General features: G+C 37.6%; 3 protein-coding genes across 3 annotated transcripts; 2 read left to right on the top strand and 1 right to left on the bottom strand.

Annotated features, from left to right (window-relative positions):
* On the top strand, nucleotides 3,214–5,812 carry LOC18607579. Its single transcript, XM_018114569.1, has one exon. The coding sequence runs from the start codon at nucleotides 3,662–3,664 to the stop codon at nucleotides 5,654–5,656; it is 1,995 nt and encodes a 664-aa protein (XP_017970058.1). The 5' UTR covers nucleotides 3,214–3,661; the 3' UTR covers nucleotides 5,657–5,812.
* LOC18607577 (glycine-rich protein 2) lies at nucleotides 8,958–9,966 on the top strand. Its single transcript, XM_018116604.1, has one exon. It carries the CDS (start codon nucleotides 9,045–9,047, stop codon nucleotides 9,624–9,626), a length of 582 nt encoding a protein of 193 aa, XP_017972093.1. The 5' UTR covers nucleotides 8,958–9,044; the 3' UTR covers nucleotides 9,627–9,966.
* On the bottom strand, nucleotides 14,210–18,517 carry LOC18607576 (auxin transporter-like protein 5). The gene is made up of 8 exons (XM_007041827.2): nucleotides 18,171–18,517; nucleotides 17,884–18,069; nucleotides 17,662–17,774; nucleotides 17,331–17,514; nucleotides 16,870–16,967; nucleotides 15,966–16,173; nucleotides 15,552–15,809; nucleotides 14,210–14,878 (listed from the first exon to the last, which is right to left on the bottom strand). Exons 1-8 carry the CDS (start codon nucleotides 18,324–18,326, stop codon nucleotides 14,603–14,605), a joined length of 1,479 nt encoding a protein of 492 aa, XP_007041889.2. The 5' UTR covers nucleotides 18,327–18,517; the 3' UTR covers nucleotides 14,210–14,602.

Genomic DNA, 22,068 nt, shown 5'->3' with positions numbered 1-22,068 from the left:
ACTTTTTATCTAGCGCTACAGCACCTAAACTTCTGCCTTGGGAGTTTACTGGTTGACTGGGACAACACTACAGAGCTGAGATCCTGGAGCTGCAGCGTTGTGCTTGCTATTTCCATGCTTTGTTCCTTCAAGTTGCCTAGTGTAGAACTGTTGCGGTCATGCTACTTCTAACGTGATTTTGACTAGGTTCTTATCAAAAATGGGTGAATTGATAAACAAAAAAATTGTAGCACTTCCTCTTATTTTTTAATGGTCCAAGAATCACGTTGATTGGACTTTTGTAACTTGAGTTATGTCTGAAATATCACTGCATGTTTTGTGAAGTCTGCATCTAATCAATTTGTACAATTCCTTACCACTTGACCCCTTCTCTCTTGACGATTTTAAAAACATAAGAACTAAATCAACTATAGCTAAAAATAAGCATTTTACCATACAATTGAACTAAAATAACTTGAAGTAAACTAGCTCAATCTTGAGTTAAATAATTAAAGAAAAACAAAGAAAACTACTTACAATTTTGCCTAATTCAAAGACTTAGCCATTTTATCACTCAAAATATAACAAGATAACTCTATATAATAAAGTTATCAATTAGTTAACAATTAATTTTAATAGGATTAAAATAAAACCTATTACAATAAAATTATTTTCAAACCCTACTTCTCCAAAACCTCACAACCACCCCTCTTGTTATCTTTTCTTTTTACCAAATACTATGGAAACAAAATTTTTTTTCTATGACACTGTTTTGCTTGTCAGCATTCTTTGTGCATGATAATTGGTAAGTTTGATTTATTTACTTATTTTATTTTCAATATTTTTAATTTTTAATTTTTTCTTTATTTAATAATTTTTTCTTGGTGATTTTGATTTAGAATTTACCGTCTTAGTAATTTTTTGTTGAAAGTAACAAAACAATGATTTGATTAAGCACCAAATGTCAATTATTACTTATTTATTTAGATATTGTTTGATTGTTTTCCTACAAATTATTTGTGTTTTTTTATTTGCTTAGATTCTTGTAAACAATTAAGTTTTTTATTTGGGATTGCTTCCTCATTGAATTGTTTATTGATATTGTATTTAATTTTTATGATTAATTTTAGGAAATTGCTTCCATTGAATTATTTATTGATAACCCTTGATATTTTTTAATTAATTGCGTTCCATTGTGATTTTTATTATTATACTTGTTAATTTTCTTTTGTTGTTAAATTTATCTGGAAATTGAGATTATTATTATTATTAAAATATTTATAATTATACTAGTTAATTCTTTAAGTAAATTATTAAGATTAATTCCTTAAATGATTGTTAAAATTTATTTGTATAATTTTTACATGAATTTTTTCCATCTAAATTGCTTTATATTGTCTTCGACTCTTCATCTTTCTAAATGCGAAATCCTGACTACGTCACCGTGTTTAGAGACAACAATGTTTACAGTAGAATGGACAAATGCAAGCAGAAACAAAACCTTTGATGAAAAACGTGGTTTGTATTTGAATTATTCCTCTTGCTTTAAGCATATCACATGGTCTGTTTCTGAAAACAAGTTGCTGTAATAAAATTCATACAGATATACCTTCTTGAGTTTGTTGTTTGCCTGCTAAATATTACTGCAATGCAGGCATAGACATGAAAATACTCCGGTTCAAGAAAAACCGAAAGAATTCCATTGCCAGGACAATCCCAAGTCTTTAATTTTTGCTGAGAGCCAAGAATCTTAACAGGCAAGACTACAAGAGAGGTCAAGATCACTTTAACCTTTTTGTTAATTCATTTGATGGACAATTTAGAACCGCAACTAGTACAGGATCAATCGTGCATGTTATGTTCATTGCCTGTAAAACAAACTATTAATTTGGGCATTGTTCGTATGCTTTATCATCACTTGGTTTCTCTTCCATGTAACATCTCTGCTCCATATCATTTATGTAAAATTGGAAGGATTTCACACCCTTTTCATGCCCAATTAGTAAATAGAAAATGAAAATTTAACCACCCTTTTTCTCGTTTAGTGGCCCAGAGCAAAAGAAACTCGGATTCTTCCAACTTTGCAAATGATGGAGATAAGTAACAGACAGAAGAATGGTGATCTGCCCTTCGTCTTTTTTTTAAAAAATTTTTGTGCTCTTTTTTGGTAACCAGAAGCCCTGGTGCCCCGCACGTAGCCCAAACCTGTCAGAAAATCGAAAGCCAGCTACCCAACATTTTACGCTTTTCTTCCTTTTATCTTTACTCGCTCGAAATGGAGAAAGAATAGATAGCTTAAAACACCTGCCTTTTTGGCCTGACAAGCTCTCAAAAATGGAACCTGAATTATGATGTTCCGTATAGTGCAACAAGAGTGAAAAGTATTGTACAAGACTTATTTACTCAGTTTGTCAAGGATCAGGGCCAGCCAAGCTGCAGAAAGAACTGCAACAGTATCCTCATCAAAGATTCTAGTTTATCAACTAGCTAAATTTTTTCGTTCGGGTGAATGATTAATTTGCTGAAGAATGTCGATGAGGTTGATCTTGGGCTTGTGACTTTCGTTTGGTGGTTTCTAAATAAGCAGGACATGAATGCCATTTTATTCCTTATTCTCTCTTCAATTAGATACAATCAAATTCGTGGGGACATTGAACCCCTCTCCATTTCTGTTCCATCCTCGTATGTTTCTCTCTTACCAGTAATGGTTGTGATGGATTTCATGAATCTCCCTGCATTTAACACGTGGATTTATAAGAAGAATTGCCTCACCTCTGCAGACACTTGGCATCTTTTAGTAATTAATTGATGAGACCCTTTGGGCTTTATTCATCCAAAGTTTGTGAAATTCAGGTTGTTGAGCATGGTAGGATTAAGTTTCAGTAGGAGTGGGTTATCCCTAGGGTGAAGCTAGGAATGGGGATCAAACAACATAATTTTGAGTTCAATGAATCATGCGGGAAACTAGTTTGGCAACGTCAATACTTGAATAGCTTGGATTGATATCCACATTCCCCGGAGGAGAGTGTATTGACTTGTAGCAAACGTTTTAGCAATGTCCTCATAATGATCGTCGAGCGTGAGAATCACGGAGAAGAAAAGAACACGCGGTGTGGACTTAAGACTTCAATCATAGCACTAGTATTTTGTAAGAATTTATGGACCAATCAATTCAATTACTATATATAACGCAGGAAGAGCGGTGGTTTTATATTAGAACATGAATTTTGGAGAAAATCTCGTTTGACCATTACAAATCTCTCTCTCTCTCTCTCTTTCCTTCCCTCTCTATTTGCGTTCACCGGCGGCGCCACCACTCCTTACCGGCTCCCGGCCACCGCCGCTGGCCCCACTGCGGAAATCCACGCAATTCTGATTCCACGACCCTTCTCCTTCACAAAAACTCCTTTGATATCTTTTACCCTGTTTCTTCTGGTTTTTACATATTCTTTTTCCAGGTCCAGTACGCAAAAACAATGCAATTTCTCCATATATAGAAACATCTCTGTCTCTCTCTTCATTCGTTAAAGCCTGGCCTTTTTTAAGAGAGCAACACAAAATTCACCGTCTGGGACCAAAACTTATTCTCTTACCTATTCTTTTTCCTCCAAAAAAGATCATTGTCACAGTTTGATTTTATCGTTTGAAAGGTCGCTGCATTGTTTCCGGGTCCGCTTAGGCCATGGCGGACATTGTGAAACAGATCCTGACAAGGCCAATACAAATGGCAGACCAGGTAACCAAGACCGCGGATGAAGCACAATCTTTCAAACAAGACTGCCAAGAGCTTAAAGCCAAGACCGAGAAGCTAGCAGGCCTCCTCCGTCAAGCTGCTCGCGCCAGCAACGACCTTTACGAACGCCCAACACGCAGAATCATTGATTGCACCGAACAAGTCCTGGACAAGGCCCTAGGTCTTGTCATCAAGTGCCGTGCAAATGGTCTCATGAAGCGAGTTTTCACCATCATCCCGGCTGCGGCCTTTAGGAAAACATCAATGCAACTCGAGAATTCTATAGGAGATGTATCCTGGCTCTTACGCGTGTCAGCCTCGGCTGATGATCGTGATGATGAATATCTCGGTCTCCCTCCCATTGCAGCAAACGAACCGATATTGTGTCTTATATGGGAACAGATTGCTATTCTTTATACAGGTTCGTTAGAAGAACGATCAGATGCTTCTGCTTCGTTGGTTTCTTTGGCTCGGGACAATGATCGATATGGTAAGCTGATCATAGAGGAAGGAGGGATCCCTCCATTATTGAAGTTGGCTAAGGAAGGGAAAATAGAGGGTCAGGAAAATGCAGCAAGGGCAATTGGATTGCTGGGACGTGACCCGGAAAGTGTTGAACAGATTGTGAATTCAGGTGTTTGCTCAGTGTTTGCGAAAATCCTCAAAGAAGGTCACATGAAGGTTCAGTCTGTTGTGGCTTGGGCTGTATCAGAATTGGCTGCACATCACCCCAAATGCCAGGATCATTTTTCACAGAATAATATAATTCGGTTTCTTGTCAGTCATCTCGCCTTTGAGACCGTTCAAGAACATAGTAAGTATGCCATTGCCAGTAAGCAAACGATGTCTATTCATTCGGTTTTTATGGCTAGTAATGCTCCAGAGCAAACCAATAGAAAGGAGCATGAAGATGATGATAAGCAAATTAATAGTAATATAGCTCACCCTATGGGCAATCAAATAACTAGCCAGATGCACAATGTAATTACTGACACTATCGCTATGAGAAGGCAGACTCCTGACAGTTCAAGGCCAACTCTACCAAAAAATAATTCTCCGAATCACCATCATGTTAACCATCCCAAAGGCAACCAGCAAAATGCCAAGCCACACCAGCATCATCATCAACACCATGCACATCATGTCTCATTATCTGGAACAAGCATTAAGGGAAGGGAATTCGAAGACCCAACCACCAAAGCACAAATGAAGGCAATGGCAGCAAGAGCTCTCTGGCAGCTTTGCAAGGGAAATCTTGGTATATGTCGTAGCATAACGGAATCAAGAGCTCTTTTGTGCTTTGCAATTTTGTTAGAGAAGGGCGCTGATGATGTACAGTCCTATTCGGCCATGGCATTGATGGAAATAACAGCTGTAGCTGAGCAAAATGCTGACCTGAGACGCTCTGCTTTCAAGCCCACTTCCCCTGCCGCCAGAGCTGTTGTGGAGCAGTTACTCAAAGTCATAGAAAAGGCAGACTCAGACCTCCTTGTGCCTTGCATCAAAGCTATTGGAAACTTGGCCAGGACTTTCCGAGCGACTGAAACAAGGATTATTGCGCCATTGGTGAAACTGCTTGATGAAAGGGAAGCAGATATTTCCATGGAGGCTGCCATTGCACTTAACAAGTTCGCCACAACTGAAAACTACCTCCACGTTAATCATTCAAAAGCCATCATCAGTGCAGGAGGCGCCAAGCATTTAATTCAACTGGTTTACTTTGGTGAACAAATGGTTCAGTTTCCTTCATTGACCCTGCTGTGTTACATTGCCTTGAATGTTCCTGACAGTGAGACACTTGCACAAGAAGAGGTGCTTATAGTACTCGAGTGGGCATCAAAGCAAGCTCATCTCTCTGAAGATCCTGACATTGATTCTCTATTACCAGAAGCCAAAAGTAGATTGGAACTCTATCAATCTAGGGGTTCAAGAGGATTCCATTAACTTTATATCTTTGTGCAGGATTGTCTGACAATATTTTCACTCTTGTAAGTTTTATTTACCCTGATGAAGTGTGTATAAATTAGTATTGATGTCGACACTGCTATGGTAGCCATGTAGGAGACAATTATTGCCTATAGTTCATGCTTCTTACCGTTACTCTTCGTTTTCTCTTTTCTTAGTCTTATACGTTATCTTAATTTGCTGGTATCGCCTGACATCATCTTGGAATTGGCTTTGAAATCTTGCTGTTAACGGTATGTGCTGCTTAGCTTTAGTAGCATTGCCCTTTAAACGGGATTGTTTGGCAAACCCTGTCTAGCTAGGTCATAACTGCGTCAATCTCAGGCCTAATTCTTAACAGCTGAGATTTGTAGAAAATATGGTCTGTAATCTCATTATTGTTACTATTTCATCCTGTTCAATGATTTCTTTGCCAAATTTGATGTTGTCAGTGAATGATTTAGAAACTAGACCATTACTGAGAGCACATTTTACATGATGGTATACTTTAATTGAAACAATTTCAACGCTGCTTTTCCTGCTCCATTTTTTCTTTCTCCTATTATTAACTTCAATCAGTGTTCATGAGCATGAGAAGAGGGCCCTTCCTTTCTATGTTTTTGAAATTGGAAATCTTTTAACAACCCCATACAGGACCTTCAATAATACAATAGGTGGCGGGTCACTGTAGAACCAGTTTTATTCTGCCATAAAAAAAGTTTCCCGTTTTGAGGAACTGCTTCTGGGTCAATGAACAGAGCATGTCAGCCAAATTTGTCAATCACTCTAATGTGGGTCATGCTGAACCAACGCTGCATTAATTATTGGTAGACATTAGTCCCTTGTACATTTTCATGCGAGACGAAAATTCATGATGATTAATGGAAAATGTACATGTGCATGATAAGAAAAGAACTTGGAACTTTTTCAAGTTCCTTATGCATATCCAAATAAAGTACTTGTTTTCTGCTTTTGGATTTTGGTTTTTGATTTAGATAGATGAAGCTGGCTTGAAGCTGGGTTGTTACATTTTGGATTAAGTCTGATTTCATAAAACATTCAAGTATCTCCTTAGGTTCCATTCTGGATTTTTTGTGACTTAACATTCTACATCAGATAGGATCGTATCAGAGCTCGGCTAGATTAGCTTAAAAAACAACACTCGGATTCCCTGGTTCGAATATCTGAAAAGATGTTCATTAAACCGCCTGAAACACGTGAAAAAGGATTGCTCAACAGCTTTGCTCCAAAAAATAAACATGTAGTATTGTTTAGAGCATTGAGCCGCCACCAAGATTCTTCATCGCAAGCTATTCACAAGTAAGAATTTCATACACATGAGGTAAGCTTTTGCCATGTTAGGTCAACCTCTCTTGGGTGCTATCTGGCACATGAAATTTTGGTTCAGCTTTACATTCTGGATGGTTTACCTGAAGGGAAAAAGGCCCAATTTGGACTCGAGTCCTTCAAAAGCCTTGAAGAAAAAAAGTGGGTTTGGGCAAAAGAATGAAACTGTGAGCTAAACCAAGAGCCTGCAAACTTTTTTACAAAATGGTTCTAAAACTTCTGGGCTTTCTGGTCCCAATGTCCATACTTGAGATCTTCGATTATACAAGCTTTCAACATATTCTGGTCACGAATTCCGTTCTATTACGACTTCTTCGTACCGCCAAGGACCTGACTGATTTTGTATGGTCTGGACATTGAAAACTTTGAATTGGCAACTGGACAGGAAAGCAGAAGGGGCCGCCCGCAAGAAACAGAAATGCTTTCTGTCAGTGTGCAGGCTGCGCATGAATGACAGGAGTACGTTTACCTAATCACTAGGTCGATGAAAGGAAGAAAAAGAGGAAGTTAGCAGAGTTGAATCAAACTTACCATCAATCCATGTTAAACACAGAAAATTCTTTTTCCTGCCATTGATAAACCTCTTTGAATACTCGTGAAGTGCTGATGGGTCAGTGCACCTCTCTCCCCCCCGCCCCGCCATTGCCAATTTTGGGAAAACTTTGTTTGCCTTGGTTGCTTATTACCGCTAGGGATAAGTTGGTTCTCTTTTTTCCCAGTTGTGGAAACTGTCATTTACTTGAAAGTATAATTTTTTTTCCTTATTTTCTACTGCTAGTTTCGTGATCTGCTACCAAACTCATTTTCTTTGGCAGATGCCACCAGCTCTGCTTCGGCATTCGAGCCTTGGACGACTCAAAACCCAAGTTTAGTATTAGTCAAAGCAAAGCATATATTAATTATAATTCTCACTTTTTATTTAAACTTTCCTCACATATAGTAATTAAAAAATAAATATTAAAACAATTGCTATACCAATCAATTGTAATCTTACCCCTATAGTTGCAAACGAATGTAACTGAGCCGGGTCGAGTCAATACTGTGTTAGGTTCGAGTTCAGTTCGATTAAGAAACTTGAAACCTGGGTTCAGTTTTATATTTTATGTTTGAGATTCATTAGGTTAGATTTGATATAATTAATTTATACAAAAAATTTCAAATTTAAATTTGAATTTGGGTTCTAAGTGAAATTCAAATATAATTTTAAATTATGTAAATAAAAAATTCTATTTATCTATCTGTAAGTATAATTTTAAAAACTTGATAAAATTCACAAAGTAATGACAAATAATATTAATATATATATATATAATATTTTATTTTATTAAAAAATAAAAAAGTTACAAATTAATCGGATTAATTAATGATGTCGTGAGAGATGCTTAGGAGCAAATTTTGCTTTTCGAGTTGAAAGGACAAATAGTCCATTGAAAAGTCCCATCCTACACATGCCTCTCAGACTGAGAGTCTTCAATCTTGACTTCCAATTTTACCCTTTGACCAGTTCTCTGGCCTTTTTTTTTCTCTCTCTTATCAAAAAATTAATTAACTTAATTAATGATCACAATTTACAAGCTCCGTGCAGTTTGCAGCAGGAGAAAGATAGGATAGTCTTTTCATCAGATTTTTTTCCTTTTCGGCGGGTCCCATCAACCTTGTCCTCTCTGGACTCTGGACTCTTTCGTAATTTGACTCCCTCCGAAAACCATTATATTCCCGAAACACCCCTCCCATCGAAATATCGGACGGTCCATATTCCACTTGACCCAAATCCCCAGCCGTCCGATCACTTCCTCCGAAACAAAGCCTTCGCTTTGATCCCCAAGATGGAAAACAGAGTAACAAACCGCTCCTCATTTTAATTAATTAAATTTTTTATATTATTAATTTCTAACGCTGACGTGGCAGTCACACCATTTGCATTGCTCTGATCTGCAATATAAAGTCCCCACCTCCCCTTCATTTCTACGCCTCTCTGTTTTTTCTGTCCTCCAAGTGTGGTGTGAGGGGTTTTGTTAGGGTTTATAGATCTGAAAAAGAGATGGGTGAGAGTAGGATGACTGGGAAAGTGAAGTGGTTCAGTGACCAAAAGGGGTTTGGGTTCATAACGCCAGATGAGGGCGGCGAGGATTTGTTTGTTCACCAGTCTTCGATCCGTTCCGAGGGTTTCCGTAGCCTCGCTGATGGTGAAGAGGTCGAGTTCGTTATCGAGTCTTCTGATGGTGGTCGTACCAAGGCTGTTGATGTTACTGGCCCCAACGGGAACCCTGTTCGTGGCACCACGAGATCCGGACGCGGTGGCGGTGGCGGCGGCGGCGGAAGTTATGGTGGTGGTGGATATGGAGGCGGTGGGTCTGGTGGTTATGGAGGCGGCGGCTACGGTGGTGGTGGTGGCGGAAGGAGAGGTGGTTATGGCGGTGGCGGTGGCGGTGGTTATGGTGGTGGCGGTGGTGGTTGCTTTAAGTGTGGGGAGATGGGACATTTGGCAAGGGATTGTGGACAAGGTGGCGGTGGTGGCGGAGGGAGATACGGTGGAGGAGGAGGCGGCGGTGGTTCAGGGGCTTGTTATAACTGTGGCGGCTCTGGGCATTTCGCAAGGGAGTGTCCGAACAATGGTCGTTAAGGCGGAGAGGGGTTTACTGTGTCTTTTCACAATTCCTCTGACCCTTCCTTTTTCCCTTCGGTACTATTTCTGTCGGTTTCGTTATTATCAAGTATGGTTGGCTTTTTTATGTCGTTTTGTTTTTTAAGAAGGATTGTTCCTAGTCAGTTTGTGGGCTCTTGCTTCCTATGTTAGGTTTTTTGGTGTTTGGAAAGATGGTTGTAATGGGAACTTTAGGGTCACAGTGGAGTGGATTTAGAATTGCTAAGTGAAAATGGTGAAGAAACAATGATGTTAAAACTCTCACTGTCAAGTGTTTATACACATATAATATAAATACAAGCTGGTTTGGTTCAATATCTTTTTCGTGTTTTCTCTTTATATTACATTTCCTATGGAAAATTTCGTTGGTTTGATTTTTAGAAGGTTGTTTTTTTTCAATAATTTGGATGTTATCTGATCAAATTACTTAGTCAAATACTTGGGACATATGTTAATATCTCTGTTCAAATATTATATTGCCTTTCTTGGAGGCAGTTGTCTGATTATGATTATTTAATTTTCTTTTTGGAGTGTGAGTACAAATTCTGAGTGAATCTTGGGGATTTACTGGCTCTGAGGGAGAAAATGAATTGAGGGGAAAGAGGGGCCATGGACTGGAAGGTGTGTTTATATGGTTGATATATTGTGTTTGTGGGAACAAGTTGATGAAAGTGACGTTTTCAGCATGATGCCCTTCTTTCTTAGGTTTCTTTTGTTTGTTTCTTTTAGATGCGTAGGGACGGACTGCAGAGGGCTCCTGCTCTTTTTCCTTTATATTTGAAAAGCTTGGGACAATGGGACTCATTGGTGAATAAAGCGCATGAATAATGCAAAATAAAGCCACCCAATTATGGGGTGCTTCCTTGCTTTTTTTCTAGTCACTTAGTGGTCCATTCCTTTCTGCTCTGACCCATTTCTGTGTTTTTGAGGGTTCAGTTAATGCTTAATTCAAGTTTAGTACTGTGTTTTACAGTCAATTAATAAAACGGTTCGCTCAGACAGGCTGGTGGTGTTTAATGCGTTCTTGGACTGTAAGAGTGATTGTGGACCTCTTTGCTACTTTTAGGATAAGAACAGGGTTGATCGGCTTTGTTGAGAAAAAGCGAGGGAAACTCAGGAACTTGTATAGCTTTTACTTGTGGGGATGCAAGACTTGGGGTTTAACCATCTTGCTTGTTTTTGACACGTGCAGTGCCAAGTTTCTTAGGTAGTGATAGCCAATGGCAGTGGGTAATGGTTTCTTATTGAGCAAATCTCACAACCCTTTTTCCAAGAGTTTTGCGCTTTGAAGTGGAAACCTCATTGTTTAACTACGGAGATAATGTCTAAGTGAACAAGCAGGTTTGCGTGTGTGCGCGTGACCGGATTGAAGTTAAGATTTTTAACCTTCGGTTTGCTTGGAGGATTGGGTTTTGGGTTGGCTTGGAAACTTATCCCCTAAATCCACCTACAGGTTCGTACTGGCCGATTATAATGACACCAATTGACCTGGAAGGTGATTGATGGTTACAAACTTGGAGTCCAATTCGCCCAAACGGGAATTTGATTTTCAAAGCACTGACAGCGTTGACTGAGCTCAATAACGAAGCGCACCAGTATGGGTGTTGGCAGTCAAGTTGTTCATTTTCGTTTTTTCCATTTCCCTTAAAAAGGCTATTTGTTTGGTGAAGCCTCTGGCCCTGTTTATTCATTTTTAGGATGCATTGCATTTCCTTTCATTTGAGAGTGGCCCATTGGCTGTTGCAACTCAACGATAGCCTTTTGTGTATGAGAATGGTCCACATCACGGATCCAACAATATGGACAAGGAACACTACGTGCGATTGAACACCAAACTTGATATGGACAAGATATTCAATCGCAACTCAAGGACTTCGATTCCTCCCATGGTGGGACACTGCTTCTTCCAAAATTTAGCTTCTCAGAGAAGATTTACAAACTCAAAAATCACCCATCCATCCTTTTAGGCAATTTTTTACCTTATATCTTGTAGTCCAAATTCATACGTCTATATATATAACCGACCATATGCTTATATTTAACATGTGAAGGCAATAAATTTACAAGAAGAAGCTCCAGTTTTGTAGTCATCGAAGATTTCTTTTGTTTCTTTTGAGCTCATCAAGTGCTGGATGCCAGCCTGCCGGTTTGTGACTATATGAACGATGACGTGCTACGTGGAACCATGGTTCCGCCGAAGAGATTTGAGTTTCACTAGCAGATTGGGCTCAGATTTCAGTTTCCCGGTGGTTTTACTCACCGTAGTGGATCATCTCAATAGCGGCAGTGTTTTGGACAAGAGAAAGATCGAGGTGTAGGCATAAAAGCCAAGAAAAAGGAATTCAATTTAAATTGGCTTAATGCATAAATTTTTTTTTGAATTATACATAATTATTTAAATAAGTTTTTAATCTTTTTTATTACATTTAAATAAAACTCTTAAATTTTTATTTTAAATAAAAATATTTCAACTAAAAAATAACAATTAATATTTCTTGCCCACGTGACTTTTGACTGGTACCTAACATGTCGTGATGGCGGATGAAGTTATTAGGTGGCAAATGACATGTCATGGTGGTGAGTCCCATGGTCACCCGACATGGAAATCACAAAATAAAGATTTTTTTTTTTAATTTCTCTCATTCTCGTCTTTCTTTTAAATAGAATAATTTTTTGAAAATATCATTTTCTCTAAATCTAAAGAAAATTGAAAATATAAAAATCTTGTACCTACAAGTTTTTCCTTTAAGATTTGAAAAAAAAAATTATTTTTTTAAATAACTACTTCGTTTGAAAGATAGTTGAGAAAGAGAGGAATCAGAATTTTTTTTTTTTATGATTCCACTACCGACTCATGATTGGCTATGGAAGATTTTACTCACCAGCATGCCACGTCAAAAATTATGTTGATAAAAAGTGACAATTGTTATATGACAATTCGAAAAAAGATTATAGTTTTGTTAATTTTAAAAATATATTTGAATTAAAATAAAATTTTAATTTTTTTAAAAAGTAATAACAAATAAAAATTTTATTTAAATAATATATAGTTCAGTAGCTTTTTTAAAATTTTATTTTTTTTCCAACTTCATTTTTTTTTTGGGTGTAAATATTTTTTATTTTTACAAATAAACCCACTCTTAAATGCATTTATTTATTTATTTTCAACCACATAAAGTATGAAGAACTATTGTAAAAATGAGAATATATTGCTCGGACACTTTTGGTTTAAGCAATACTTTCTCTTTTCCTTTCTTTAATATTTTTGAATTAATCATCATATTAATCCTGGAATGATCTCGAAATTGTTAAAATTTCCTCAAAGAATTCGAAAGCCTTGAAGCATTGTCAGATTGTCATGTCTTGAACAAATGGAGGAGACTGCGAAAAAAAAACAAAAGAAAAAGAAAATTGTGTAGCAGGAGAAGAGCATGTCTCCGAACTTGATACCGTTTGTCCTGTTGTCTAGCGAATAAAGAGAACCACTTTTTAACCGAAAAAGCCTCGAGCCTTTGGTTTTTATCCGGGGTCGCATGCTCTTGCAAAGATCATATGGTCTCTCATAAAAGGGCGCTTTGACAACTTTGTGTGACTGCTGCTACATCTCAGCTTTTCATGGCTGGAAGATTATTAAGATTCCCCACAGTGCCATTGGTGTATCCATGTCTACCAGCTTTATCGCCCAACATTTAAGCAACACCCTATCCCTTACGTCATTTTTACCTTCTTCTTTAATCATTTGGGTATGTTTGGTAAGCCATTTTATGATTTCTCATCACCTCATTTCTCATCATCATGGATAAACATAGATGGAAAAAAAGGGAAGAAAAAGAAGCTTTAGAGGTTTCAACTATACATGCTTCTCCCTATGCTGCATGAAGCTGCTTTATTGCTTGAATTATCACTTTCAAGGTCCAAGCTCCAACGCTCCTAGATATGGGGTGTGAAAGCGGGAAGAGTACTGTGGGATCAAAATCAAGATTTTCACCCTGATAAATTTGATTCCAAGGCCTGCTAATAATCTCCTTCATCAGTTCTACCAGCTGGTTGAAGTATTGTAACTCGTACTAGGTTATCCAATTGCAATTCAGTTTTTCAAATGGCAGCAATTCTGTGAATCGTTTTTGGCTGTTCTGGAACAGCTTACTGGTCCTCAAGCAAGGATACATCATGAACATTCTTATATATGCTTGACACAACAAAAGATTTCAGGTACTTCATAGTATAATCCCAAACGGAAATCTTCTAGGCTTGTATCATTTGTTTCCTATTGAACATACCTTATTTTGGCTAAGCCTTTGAACAGAGAAAAGTACAGAGTGGAGAAGAAGATAAATGAGACAAATCACTGCGAATCTATTTGCAGCAGAATCGAATAGATCCAATCTTTATCAGTAGGTTTTGGACTTCATATTCTGTCATGTTCTAGTAAAGCAGATTCCACTTTCATTTTCTCTGTAATGTTTCATGTATGCTTGTTTCCACTCGATTTGCTAAATGTGTGCCTTGGTCAATTGTCTTCACCACTTTCTAGTTTCTAAAATGAAATAAATCTCCAAATGTAGGAACAAATGTGCAAGGAAATGCTGACATTAATCTTATATCATAAGAGACTGAACCAAAGCTAGAAGTAGAGATCTTCAATTTTTTCATACAAACTTTGTTTCCTTTCTTTTTTTTTTTTTGTTTTTCTCTTGGAAATGCATTACAAACTCTCTAAGCTAAATAAAAAAGACAGAGAAAGACTCAAAAAGGGTGGCATTTGTGTGTACAGGAATTGACTGGACTAGTTAAAGATAATTAATCTGATTCATGAACTTCCATTTAACTCCCAATTTTAATCTTCTCTGTCTACAGGCTGAAGTAACAAAGATGACCAAAGTGTGCAAATGACACGATGACATATTCATGGTTGTAGTTAAGCCACGAGGGGAACCCCTGTAAGTTGAGACGAATCAAGGGCTGCGAGTGTGGTTGAAAGGGTGGTGTAGAGGAGCAGCCGCGGTGGCGTTGAGGCCGTGAGGTGGTGGTGAAGCTGGCATTGCTGGCGGTGGGCATTGGTAACATTTTGTGAAGAGCCCGAATGTGTCAATCTGGTGAATGAAATTTGTCATGCTCGCCCAACCACCGAATCCAAACCCAACAATCAGCACCCAAACCACTACAAAGATGTTGATCACGTACGTCCCCACCCATCTTCCGAAGTACTTCGGTGGTTGCTCCACTGCATTCTGCATCACAGCCGTTCAGGAAATCCCACATGTTAATAATCATAGATGGATCAATGGATCCAACGGTCAATATGAGCCCAAATCTCGTGTTTGCATCTCACTGTTTTCATGGGACTCGCATTAATTAGGGACCTACATCTTTTCCCAGAGTTATTTTTGGTACCAAAAGATGAAGCGTATCAAGAAAAGACAAGCTTTCTGCAGTACCCCCCAGATATGGGGAATCAGGTACGTACGTGAACATATTCTGGTTCACAGTTGCAGCACGAATCTCGTGCCTTTTGCAACAAAAATTAATGCCTTTTTCATGAAATAAGCAAAGGCAGATAATATTACTAACTCACAACTATCAAAATGTTGTCAAAAGATGTTCAGTGTTAAATCTAGAAGATTATCAGCTTAGGAGAAAGACCCGGGTCTGGTCTGCTAGACTGTGACCACACGCTATCACCCTGCATTTCTTATCCTTAACGCTTGGATTTTATTAAATCAACGGTTAATGACATCAATTTTTAATTCTCTCACTTCTTCAGTCAAACGTTTTGAATCTGACATAAAGCAGAACTTCTGAGATGTCTTGACATTGACATTTCTTACTCTGATTAGCTAAGCTTTGAGGTTTGTTTAATTCCTTGTTGATCGTTTTTTAGGATGATGGATGGGAGTGTAATACCTCTCGGGCAGTGGCTGATCTGAAGGTGAAGATGTGCGCCAGTGCAGGAATGATGTAGACAGTGAAGCTAACGAGGAGGGATCCTACGGTAGAGTTGATGGGTCCAAAGAATGGGAAAATGATGGCCAAGAACCAAATGGGAATGACCACTGGCAATCTTGCTGCTGCTCTCTTGCACAGGCTCTTGCACTCATGCATCCCGATTGCTTTCTCCCATACAAAATACAGTGGCGTGCTTGCAAACCCAAATGTTATGAACTGCGCAATGCCCACCAAAATTACCATCAATAAAATGAACAAGTATCAATGTAGGAAATGCATGGATGTACTAAAAATGAACATTTGTTAATATAATAATGAATGTGCACATGTATGTAGGTATGTATGATACAAATAATGAAGTCATAGGCATGCCTGGTGGATAAGCATTAAAATGACAGCCATGTCTCTGAAGGGAGTTCTTGGGAGAAGAGAAAAAGCATTTGAGTGATTGAGAAGCATGTCTCCAAATGCCCAATAAACAGCAGCAGCCGAGGGAAGTGTCAGTGTCAGCACATACAGTGTGGCTAGCAGGTATATAGCCTTGAACTTCTGAGGCTTCCACATTGCGTGCATGATCTCCCTGCAACAAAGTTAATTTCTTCATTAATTAGCAAACTACTTGGTAGTATTAACTATGTACATCATTTCTCTTGTACTACAGTATCAATATCAGGGCCTGGGAGAGGTCTGCTCGAGGCAGATTAATTTTGGGTTTTAAGGCCTCAAGCCACCGCTTTCATCTCCATAACCTTTACGGTCTTTTTCCCTGGTCTGTGGGTTGTGCTGGATTCACTGAACAAAGTGGACCCCACCCTCTTGACCTCTCCTCATGAAAAAAGCGAAAGTAAAGGAAAAAAGATCATTGGCTTTTCCACATTGAAAAGGAATACTAGGGTTTCCAAGAAGGAAGCAGCTTTTTACCTTCCACGCCTACAAAGGGCAATTTGGGGAATGAAAAGCTCCAATAATAGTTATATATATACACTTTATACTAATATGAATGATTGATATTTCAAACTTTAAAGTATTTGAGAGAATTATGTGCTTTTGGACATAAATTGGTCATTAGATCTCCAATGGTCAGATCACGTCTGAAGAAGTGAAGCGCTGGTCATTTTCACAACTGCTTTTATGTATTTATAGTTCTCCACAGCAGATTATGAGTTAAGACCCAAGGCACAAATACATTAACTACACAATTTATCGACTTGAAAAAACATGGGCAGAATTGTAGATAACGTAAAAGACACGGATTCTACATATAAACTTGTCTTACACAGTAACAGCATGTCCCCCAAATGTGTAGAGAATGTTTGTGGCCCCGGTGAAGTATAGCACCAGCTTGGTCGGACCAGAATGCCGGACTCCCTCTACCTACATTGGCAGGTTTAATATCATTGCTTATATATTATACTCATAAGGTTTATTATAATAAAACTTATATCAGTTTGCAATATTCATTCTTGACAGGAAATGGGACAACCAGGTTTTCTCTTTTGACTGATTTCAAACCCAGCACTTGTGGGCCAAGCTGGCCATATATATGTTCAAGATTTTCATGTAAAAAAACGAAGAAAAAATATTCAGGCATCAAATCTATATATCTTGGAAAAGTTGTCCAGTTGACAAGTAAATGTGCTGTCATATTGCTATTAACTTGATTTTGAATTGGCTCAACTCCTTAAAGTAGCTAAAATCTTCACGTGTTTAACTGGTAAGTGAGAGTTTGTCAATTACCTGGCCATGGAGGAGGGAGGCAATGGTGAGATACCATGCAGTGTAGGTGGTCATGACAAGGCCAAGAAAGGACCAGATTCTGTAATTGTGGAATGAAGGAATAAAGACTGTGGTGGCACAACAAGCCCCAAAGATGTAAGTCCAAGTCCGCTTGTCCAGATTATCATTTATGTAATATATGTTGCTGCAACAACAAAACAAAAGATACCCAACAGCAGGGAGATTAGTTTTGTCAGGGTGCAAGGAGATGATTCCTTATTCATTTGGAGCCAACAATTTTAAATTGTGGATACCAATAAAGCAAATATAAGAGTCAGAGATGAGTAGGTACCTTGCACAAGCTATGAGTTGAATGACAGATCCAAAGAGAAGAAAAGTGCAGTTAAATGCCAAACCCACGTTCCTCCAGTGTTTTCCAAGGAGTCCATCAAGAACCTCAAACCACTATACAATTAACAGAGAAAGTTAATATTTTGAGATTAAAAAAAGAAGAGTTGCTTTTCATCAGTTTCTTTCATGAAGTTGTTTGTATAGAGTTCAAAAGTTAATTAACCTGAATGACATGGTTCCTGAAATCAACTTTTTCTCTTTCTTTTCTTGTTCTATATTCTACATAGAGTATGCTAATGAGATAAGCTGTCCAGCTACCCAGCAACCCATAGAACAGCTGAAAGAGAATGCCAGAGAGCATCCCCAGCTGGGAAAATGAGTATGGCAATGTAAGCAACACTTGAGCCACCTGCAGAAACAAAGAAGCAACAAATTATGAATCTCTGTCACATGTGTTAAACCACTGTTTCATAGGTAACAACATAGTGGGAAAAGCAAAAGATGACAAACCTGATTAGATGCACAGCTAAACCAGGCATCATAAACAGAACCACCATGCCAAAAGATCTTAGAAATCCTGCTTTTCATACCCTTAGGCTTCCCTTCAGTTTCCATCTCCACATAATTCCCAACAATCACAGTCTCCACCACCTTATCAGTTGCCATTGATCTCCTTCCTATCCTTAAAAAATTTCCTCCCCTTTTTTCCTCTCACTTCCTCACAGCCTTCAGCTCTCTGTTTTCTGCTTACGAATTCCTTACTGTTTTCCCTCAAAAGGCTAACTGGGTAGTGTCTTTTCAATGGAAGAAGAGGATTGGTAGATAGCTGGAGTGAAGGTGAAGAAAAGAGAAGAGATATGGAGGGTATATATATAGAGAGGGGTTCTCGAATGGTGGGAAAAAGGCTGTGTTTGAAAGGTATTTTAGAGGGAGCGGTAACTTTGGGAAGCGAGTAAAATCCTCTGGTTTTTGAGCCCATTTTTCTTCTGTAATTAAAAATTTTGTTTTTTAGCTAATTATTATATTAGTCTAATCTCACTTTACTAACAAAATAAAATGAATTCATTAGAGAGCGTGAGTGGCTTGTCCGCACGAGCGGGTCTCCCCTCTTCCCGAGCTTATTATGACATTTGTCTCTCTACCTAATCTAACCTTTACTTTTCATCATAACTCTTAACATGCCATTTTCCTCCTCTTAATTTTTGGTAATTAATTAATGTAAGAGACAAAAGGTTTTTCCTAAAGAGTGGGTACTTTATAATGATTTCAATGTATCCAAAAAAAATTACTTAATATGATAATTATAAGAATTACTTTTAAAACACTCGTTAAGTTCATCATTTTTTTAAACACTAAGAGTAATAATTTCCATACATTTTGAATTTCATATTCAAATTTATATTTCAAAAAAATATTGAATAACTTTTCCCAAATTGACCAAAGATGCAAAATTTAATTACTAGTCTTGCATTTGTATTGTTTTCGTTAATTAAGAAGACAGATTATATTTTGGTATTAACTTTTATCACTAAGTATTTGAAAAAATTACTTTATTCCATAAGATTTCATACTAATTCATTTCAAGTTCATTAATATTTAAATTAAATATTTTTTTCAAAATAATATATTTTGTAACATATATAAGTATTTTACCCCCATCGTTTGCTCAAATTTTATAACTTTTTATGATTGAATATGAAAATTTGTGAAGGGTAATTATGGCCAAAAGAAGAAAGCCAAATGTGGAATAAAATTGCAGAAGAAGAAGGCACATAGGGGGGAGACAAAATAATAATAATAATAATAAAAAAAAAGGGAAATGGTATTGGCAAGGGAAGGTGTGACGGGAAATAATAACAAAGTAGACCGCATGATTGCAGCCAAACGGGCGTGGTCGCTTTACAACAAGAAGAAAGCTGCTTTTATCACATGGCCATGGCTTTGTGGACTCGAGAATGCCCCCCACCTCTAAGCCCAAACCCCAAAATTCCTTCTTCACAAATTCACATGGCAGTTATATTACCACTGTATTGTCAAGATATTCTTACCAACAAATTACTATATATTATCTATAGCTTGCACTAAGGACATGTATATATATATATATATATATATATATATATATATATATATATGAGCAATACAACAACTGTCCATCCCAGACTTGTTAGATCATGATTCATGTGCCCTTGGCAATACCATATCTTTCTTTTATTATTTGTTTTTGTTATTTAGTTCTACTTAATACCCTTTAATCTTAATTATTTTAATATAATGTGGAGTAGTTTTTATCTTTTAGCATGCTTATTTATTTATTTTGATAGGTACGGTTAAGAAGATACAAACATTCTCTCTTTTGGATTAAAGTGATTTGGAACTTAATTCCCGTCATCTTCAGCCATATCATCGTAATGTTGATGATAATGGGCATAGGGGATAGTAATGTTGTTGGGATTTTTGCTTTGAAATCATTGATGCTTGGCTTTGAACCAGACTGCTATACAAAAAGGATTGGAAACAGGGGGAAAAGGTCTGGAAGTAAACTGCTAAAAGGAAAAAACTACTGTGTGTATGATGATATTAACATGTATTTTTTGGCTTGCAAGTAATAATAACCAAGTGTGCCAATTGCCATTATACCTACAAAATATCAAACTTCAAGGTGTCAGAAGAAAAAACAAAAGGTCCCCAAGAGCAAGAATATTGAATTTTCCCTTGTGCAATTACTCTTAACAATCAGTCTTTAAACTTTTTCTTGGCCCTCGTTTTCTTCTTGTTGAATTCGAACAACTAACCCAGAGAGATTATGGATTGTCTCTCAACCTATGATGGTAAAACATAATGAGTTTGTCTTTCTATAAATTAGTAATAAAAAGAACAACCCTTCAAAGTTGTGTTGATATCATTAATGAAAACGAGAGTGTCTAGGTCTATAAAGAGGCAAAAAAAAACAAAAAAAAGAAAGCTTTTGTTTTGGTGCAGGTCAACATATTCATGGGGCCTGCTGGGCAGCACAGCTAGTCCCTGATAGATCGTGCTTTACAGCCGCAGGGACCAGAAACATTCCCTGTGGTACCCTGTCTCCTTGACCAGCTATAATGCAGTGCATAGCACCAAATTGCTGCCTGCTGCTTGCTCTTTGTAACATAATCTTTGCCCTTCATCAATTTTCCATCAGGTTTCTTTTATTTATTTATCCATTTGTACTAATAATTAGAAGAATAAAAGGTTTTTCCTTTTCCTTTTTCTTCATCTCTGATTTCAGTGTGAAGTGAACTAGTTGTTGACAAAAGGTTTTAACGAGTGGATCACTGGGTTTGCTGCGAGTATTTCTGAAAGCAAATTTCAGCGGATATTGACAGTCTCTCAGACAGTTTGATTCCTAGCACAAAATTTTGCAGACAACATTAGGGATAGTGCTAATTCATTGAAATGGTACGATAATGTTGATGAGACTCGACAGGGCATGCTAATTGTGCTAGAATTTGTCTTTTGGGTGCTGTACAAAGGTAAAATCATTCAATTCTTTGGTGATAATTCTGATTAACAAAAGGAAGAGAGACCTCCCACAAATGTTCAATTTCATGTCATCCTTGCTGTGAGCACACAGAGACAGAGGCACCATTAATAATGCAGCATGAGAATTAATTCCAGCACGCCAGGCTACAGGCAAGGGAGATCGAAATTGAATGCAACTTTAATAAAAATCATAAGTCAAAACCTATGATGAACAATAATTTCCACAAATTATTGCTGGAATTTAATTGAGGGGTGCATAGAAAAATAAAATCTGTGCTTTCTGTCTTTTACAGCAGAAGAATAACATTAAATCATGATGCTGCTCATCAATGATATGTGTTCATATGTGCCGCTCTTTCAATGATGTGAAGCCAAAATCAAGACAACGCGTCTTGCTTTAATAGAAAACACCATTCAACGTGTCGTTGACAAGACAAAATTTATACCCAAATTTAGTGAAAGATTTGATTAACGGTGTTCTAAACTTTTACTCATGGTTTTTCTTCAGCAATGATTAAGGCTCCCAATGAGTCGAACTTCAGCCATTTCCTTCTCTCCGTATGTCTCTCCCTCTCTCTCTCTCTGGGTCTTTTTGGGTGTTGATCAGAGAAGCATCTTTGCTTTTGGGTACATAAAGGAATAAATTTGGAATTGGGAACACTGCATTGACTTGGTGGTGTTGCAAAATGGATTCAATATGTATGTCAACTCCATTAAGAGAAAACTTGGGTCTGACCCTTTAGTTTTCTAAACAAGTTATAATTGTTGTGACGGCCATTTATCAACAAACAACATCATGTTGGCTTTTCCTTTATGGCCTCCACTTTGGAAACAAATTCTAGGACTAAAAGAATCCTATATACTGAAAGAGAAATTTGTCATTTCCACC

This window comes from Theobroma cacao, chromosome 2, assembly GCF_000208745.1.
Source record: "Theobroma cacao cultivar B97-61/B2 chromosome 2, Criollo_cocoa_genome_V2, whole genome shotgun sequence".
NCBI lineage: Eukaryota > Viridiplantae > Streptophyta > Magnoliopsida > Malvales > Malvaceae > Theobroma > Theobroma cacao.
The sequence above is the reverse complement of the archived record's forward strand: the minus strand, read 5'-3'. Positions and strand labels throughout refer to the sequence as shown.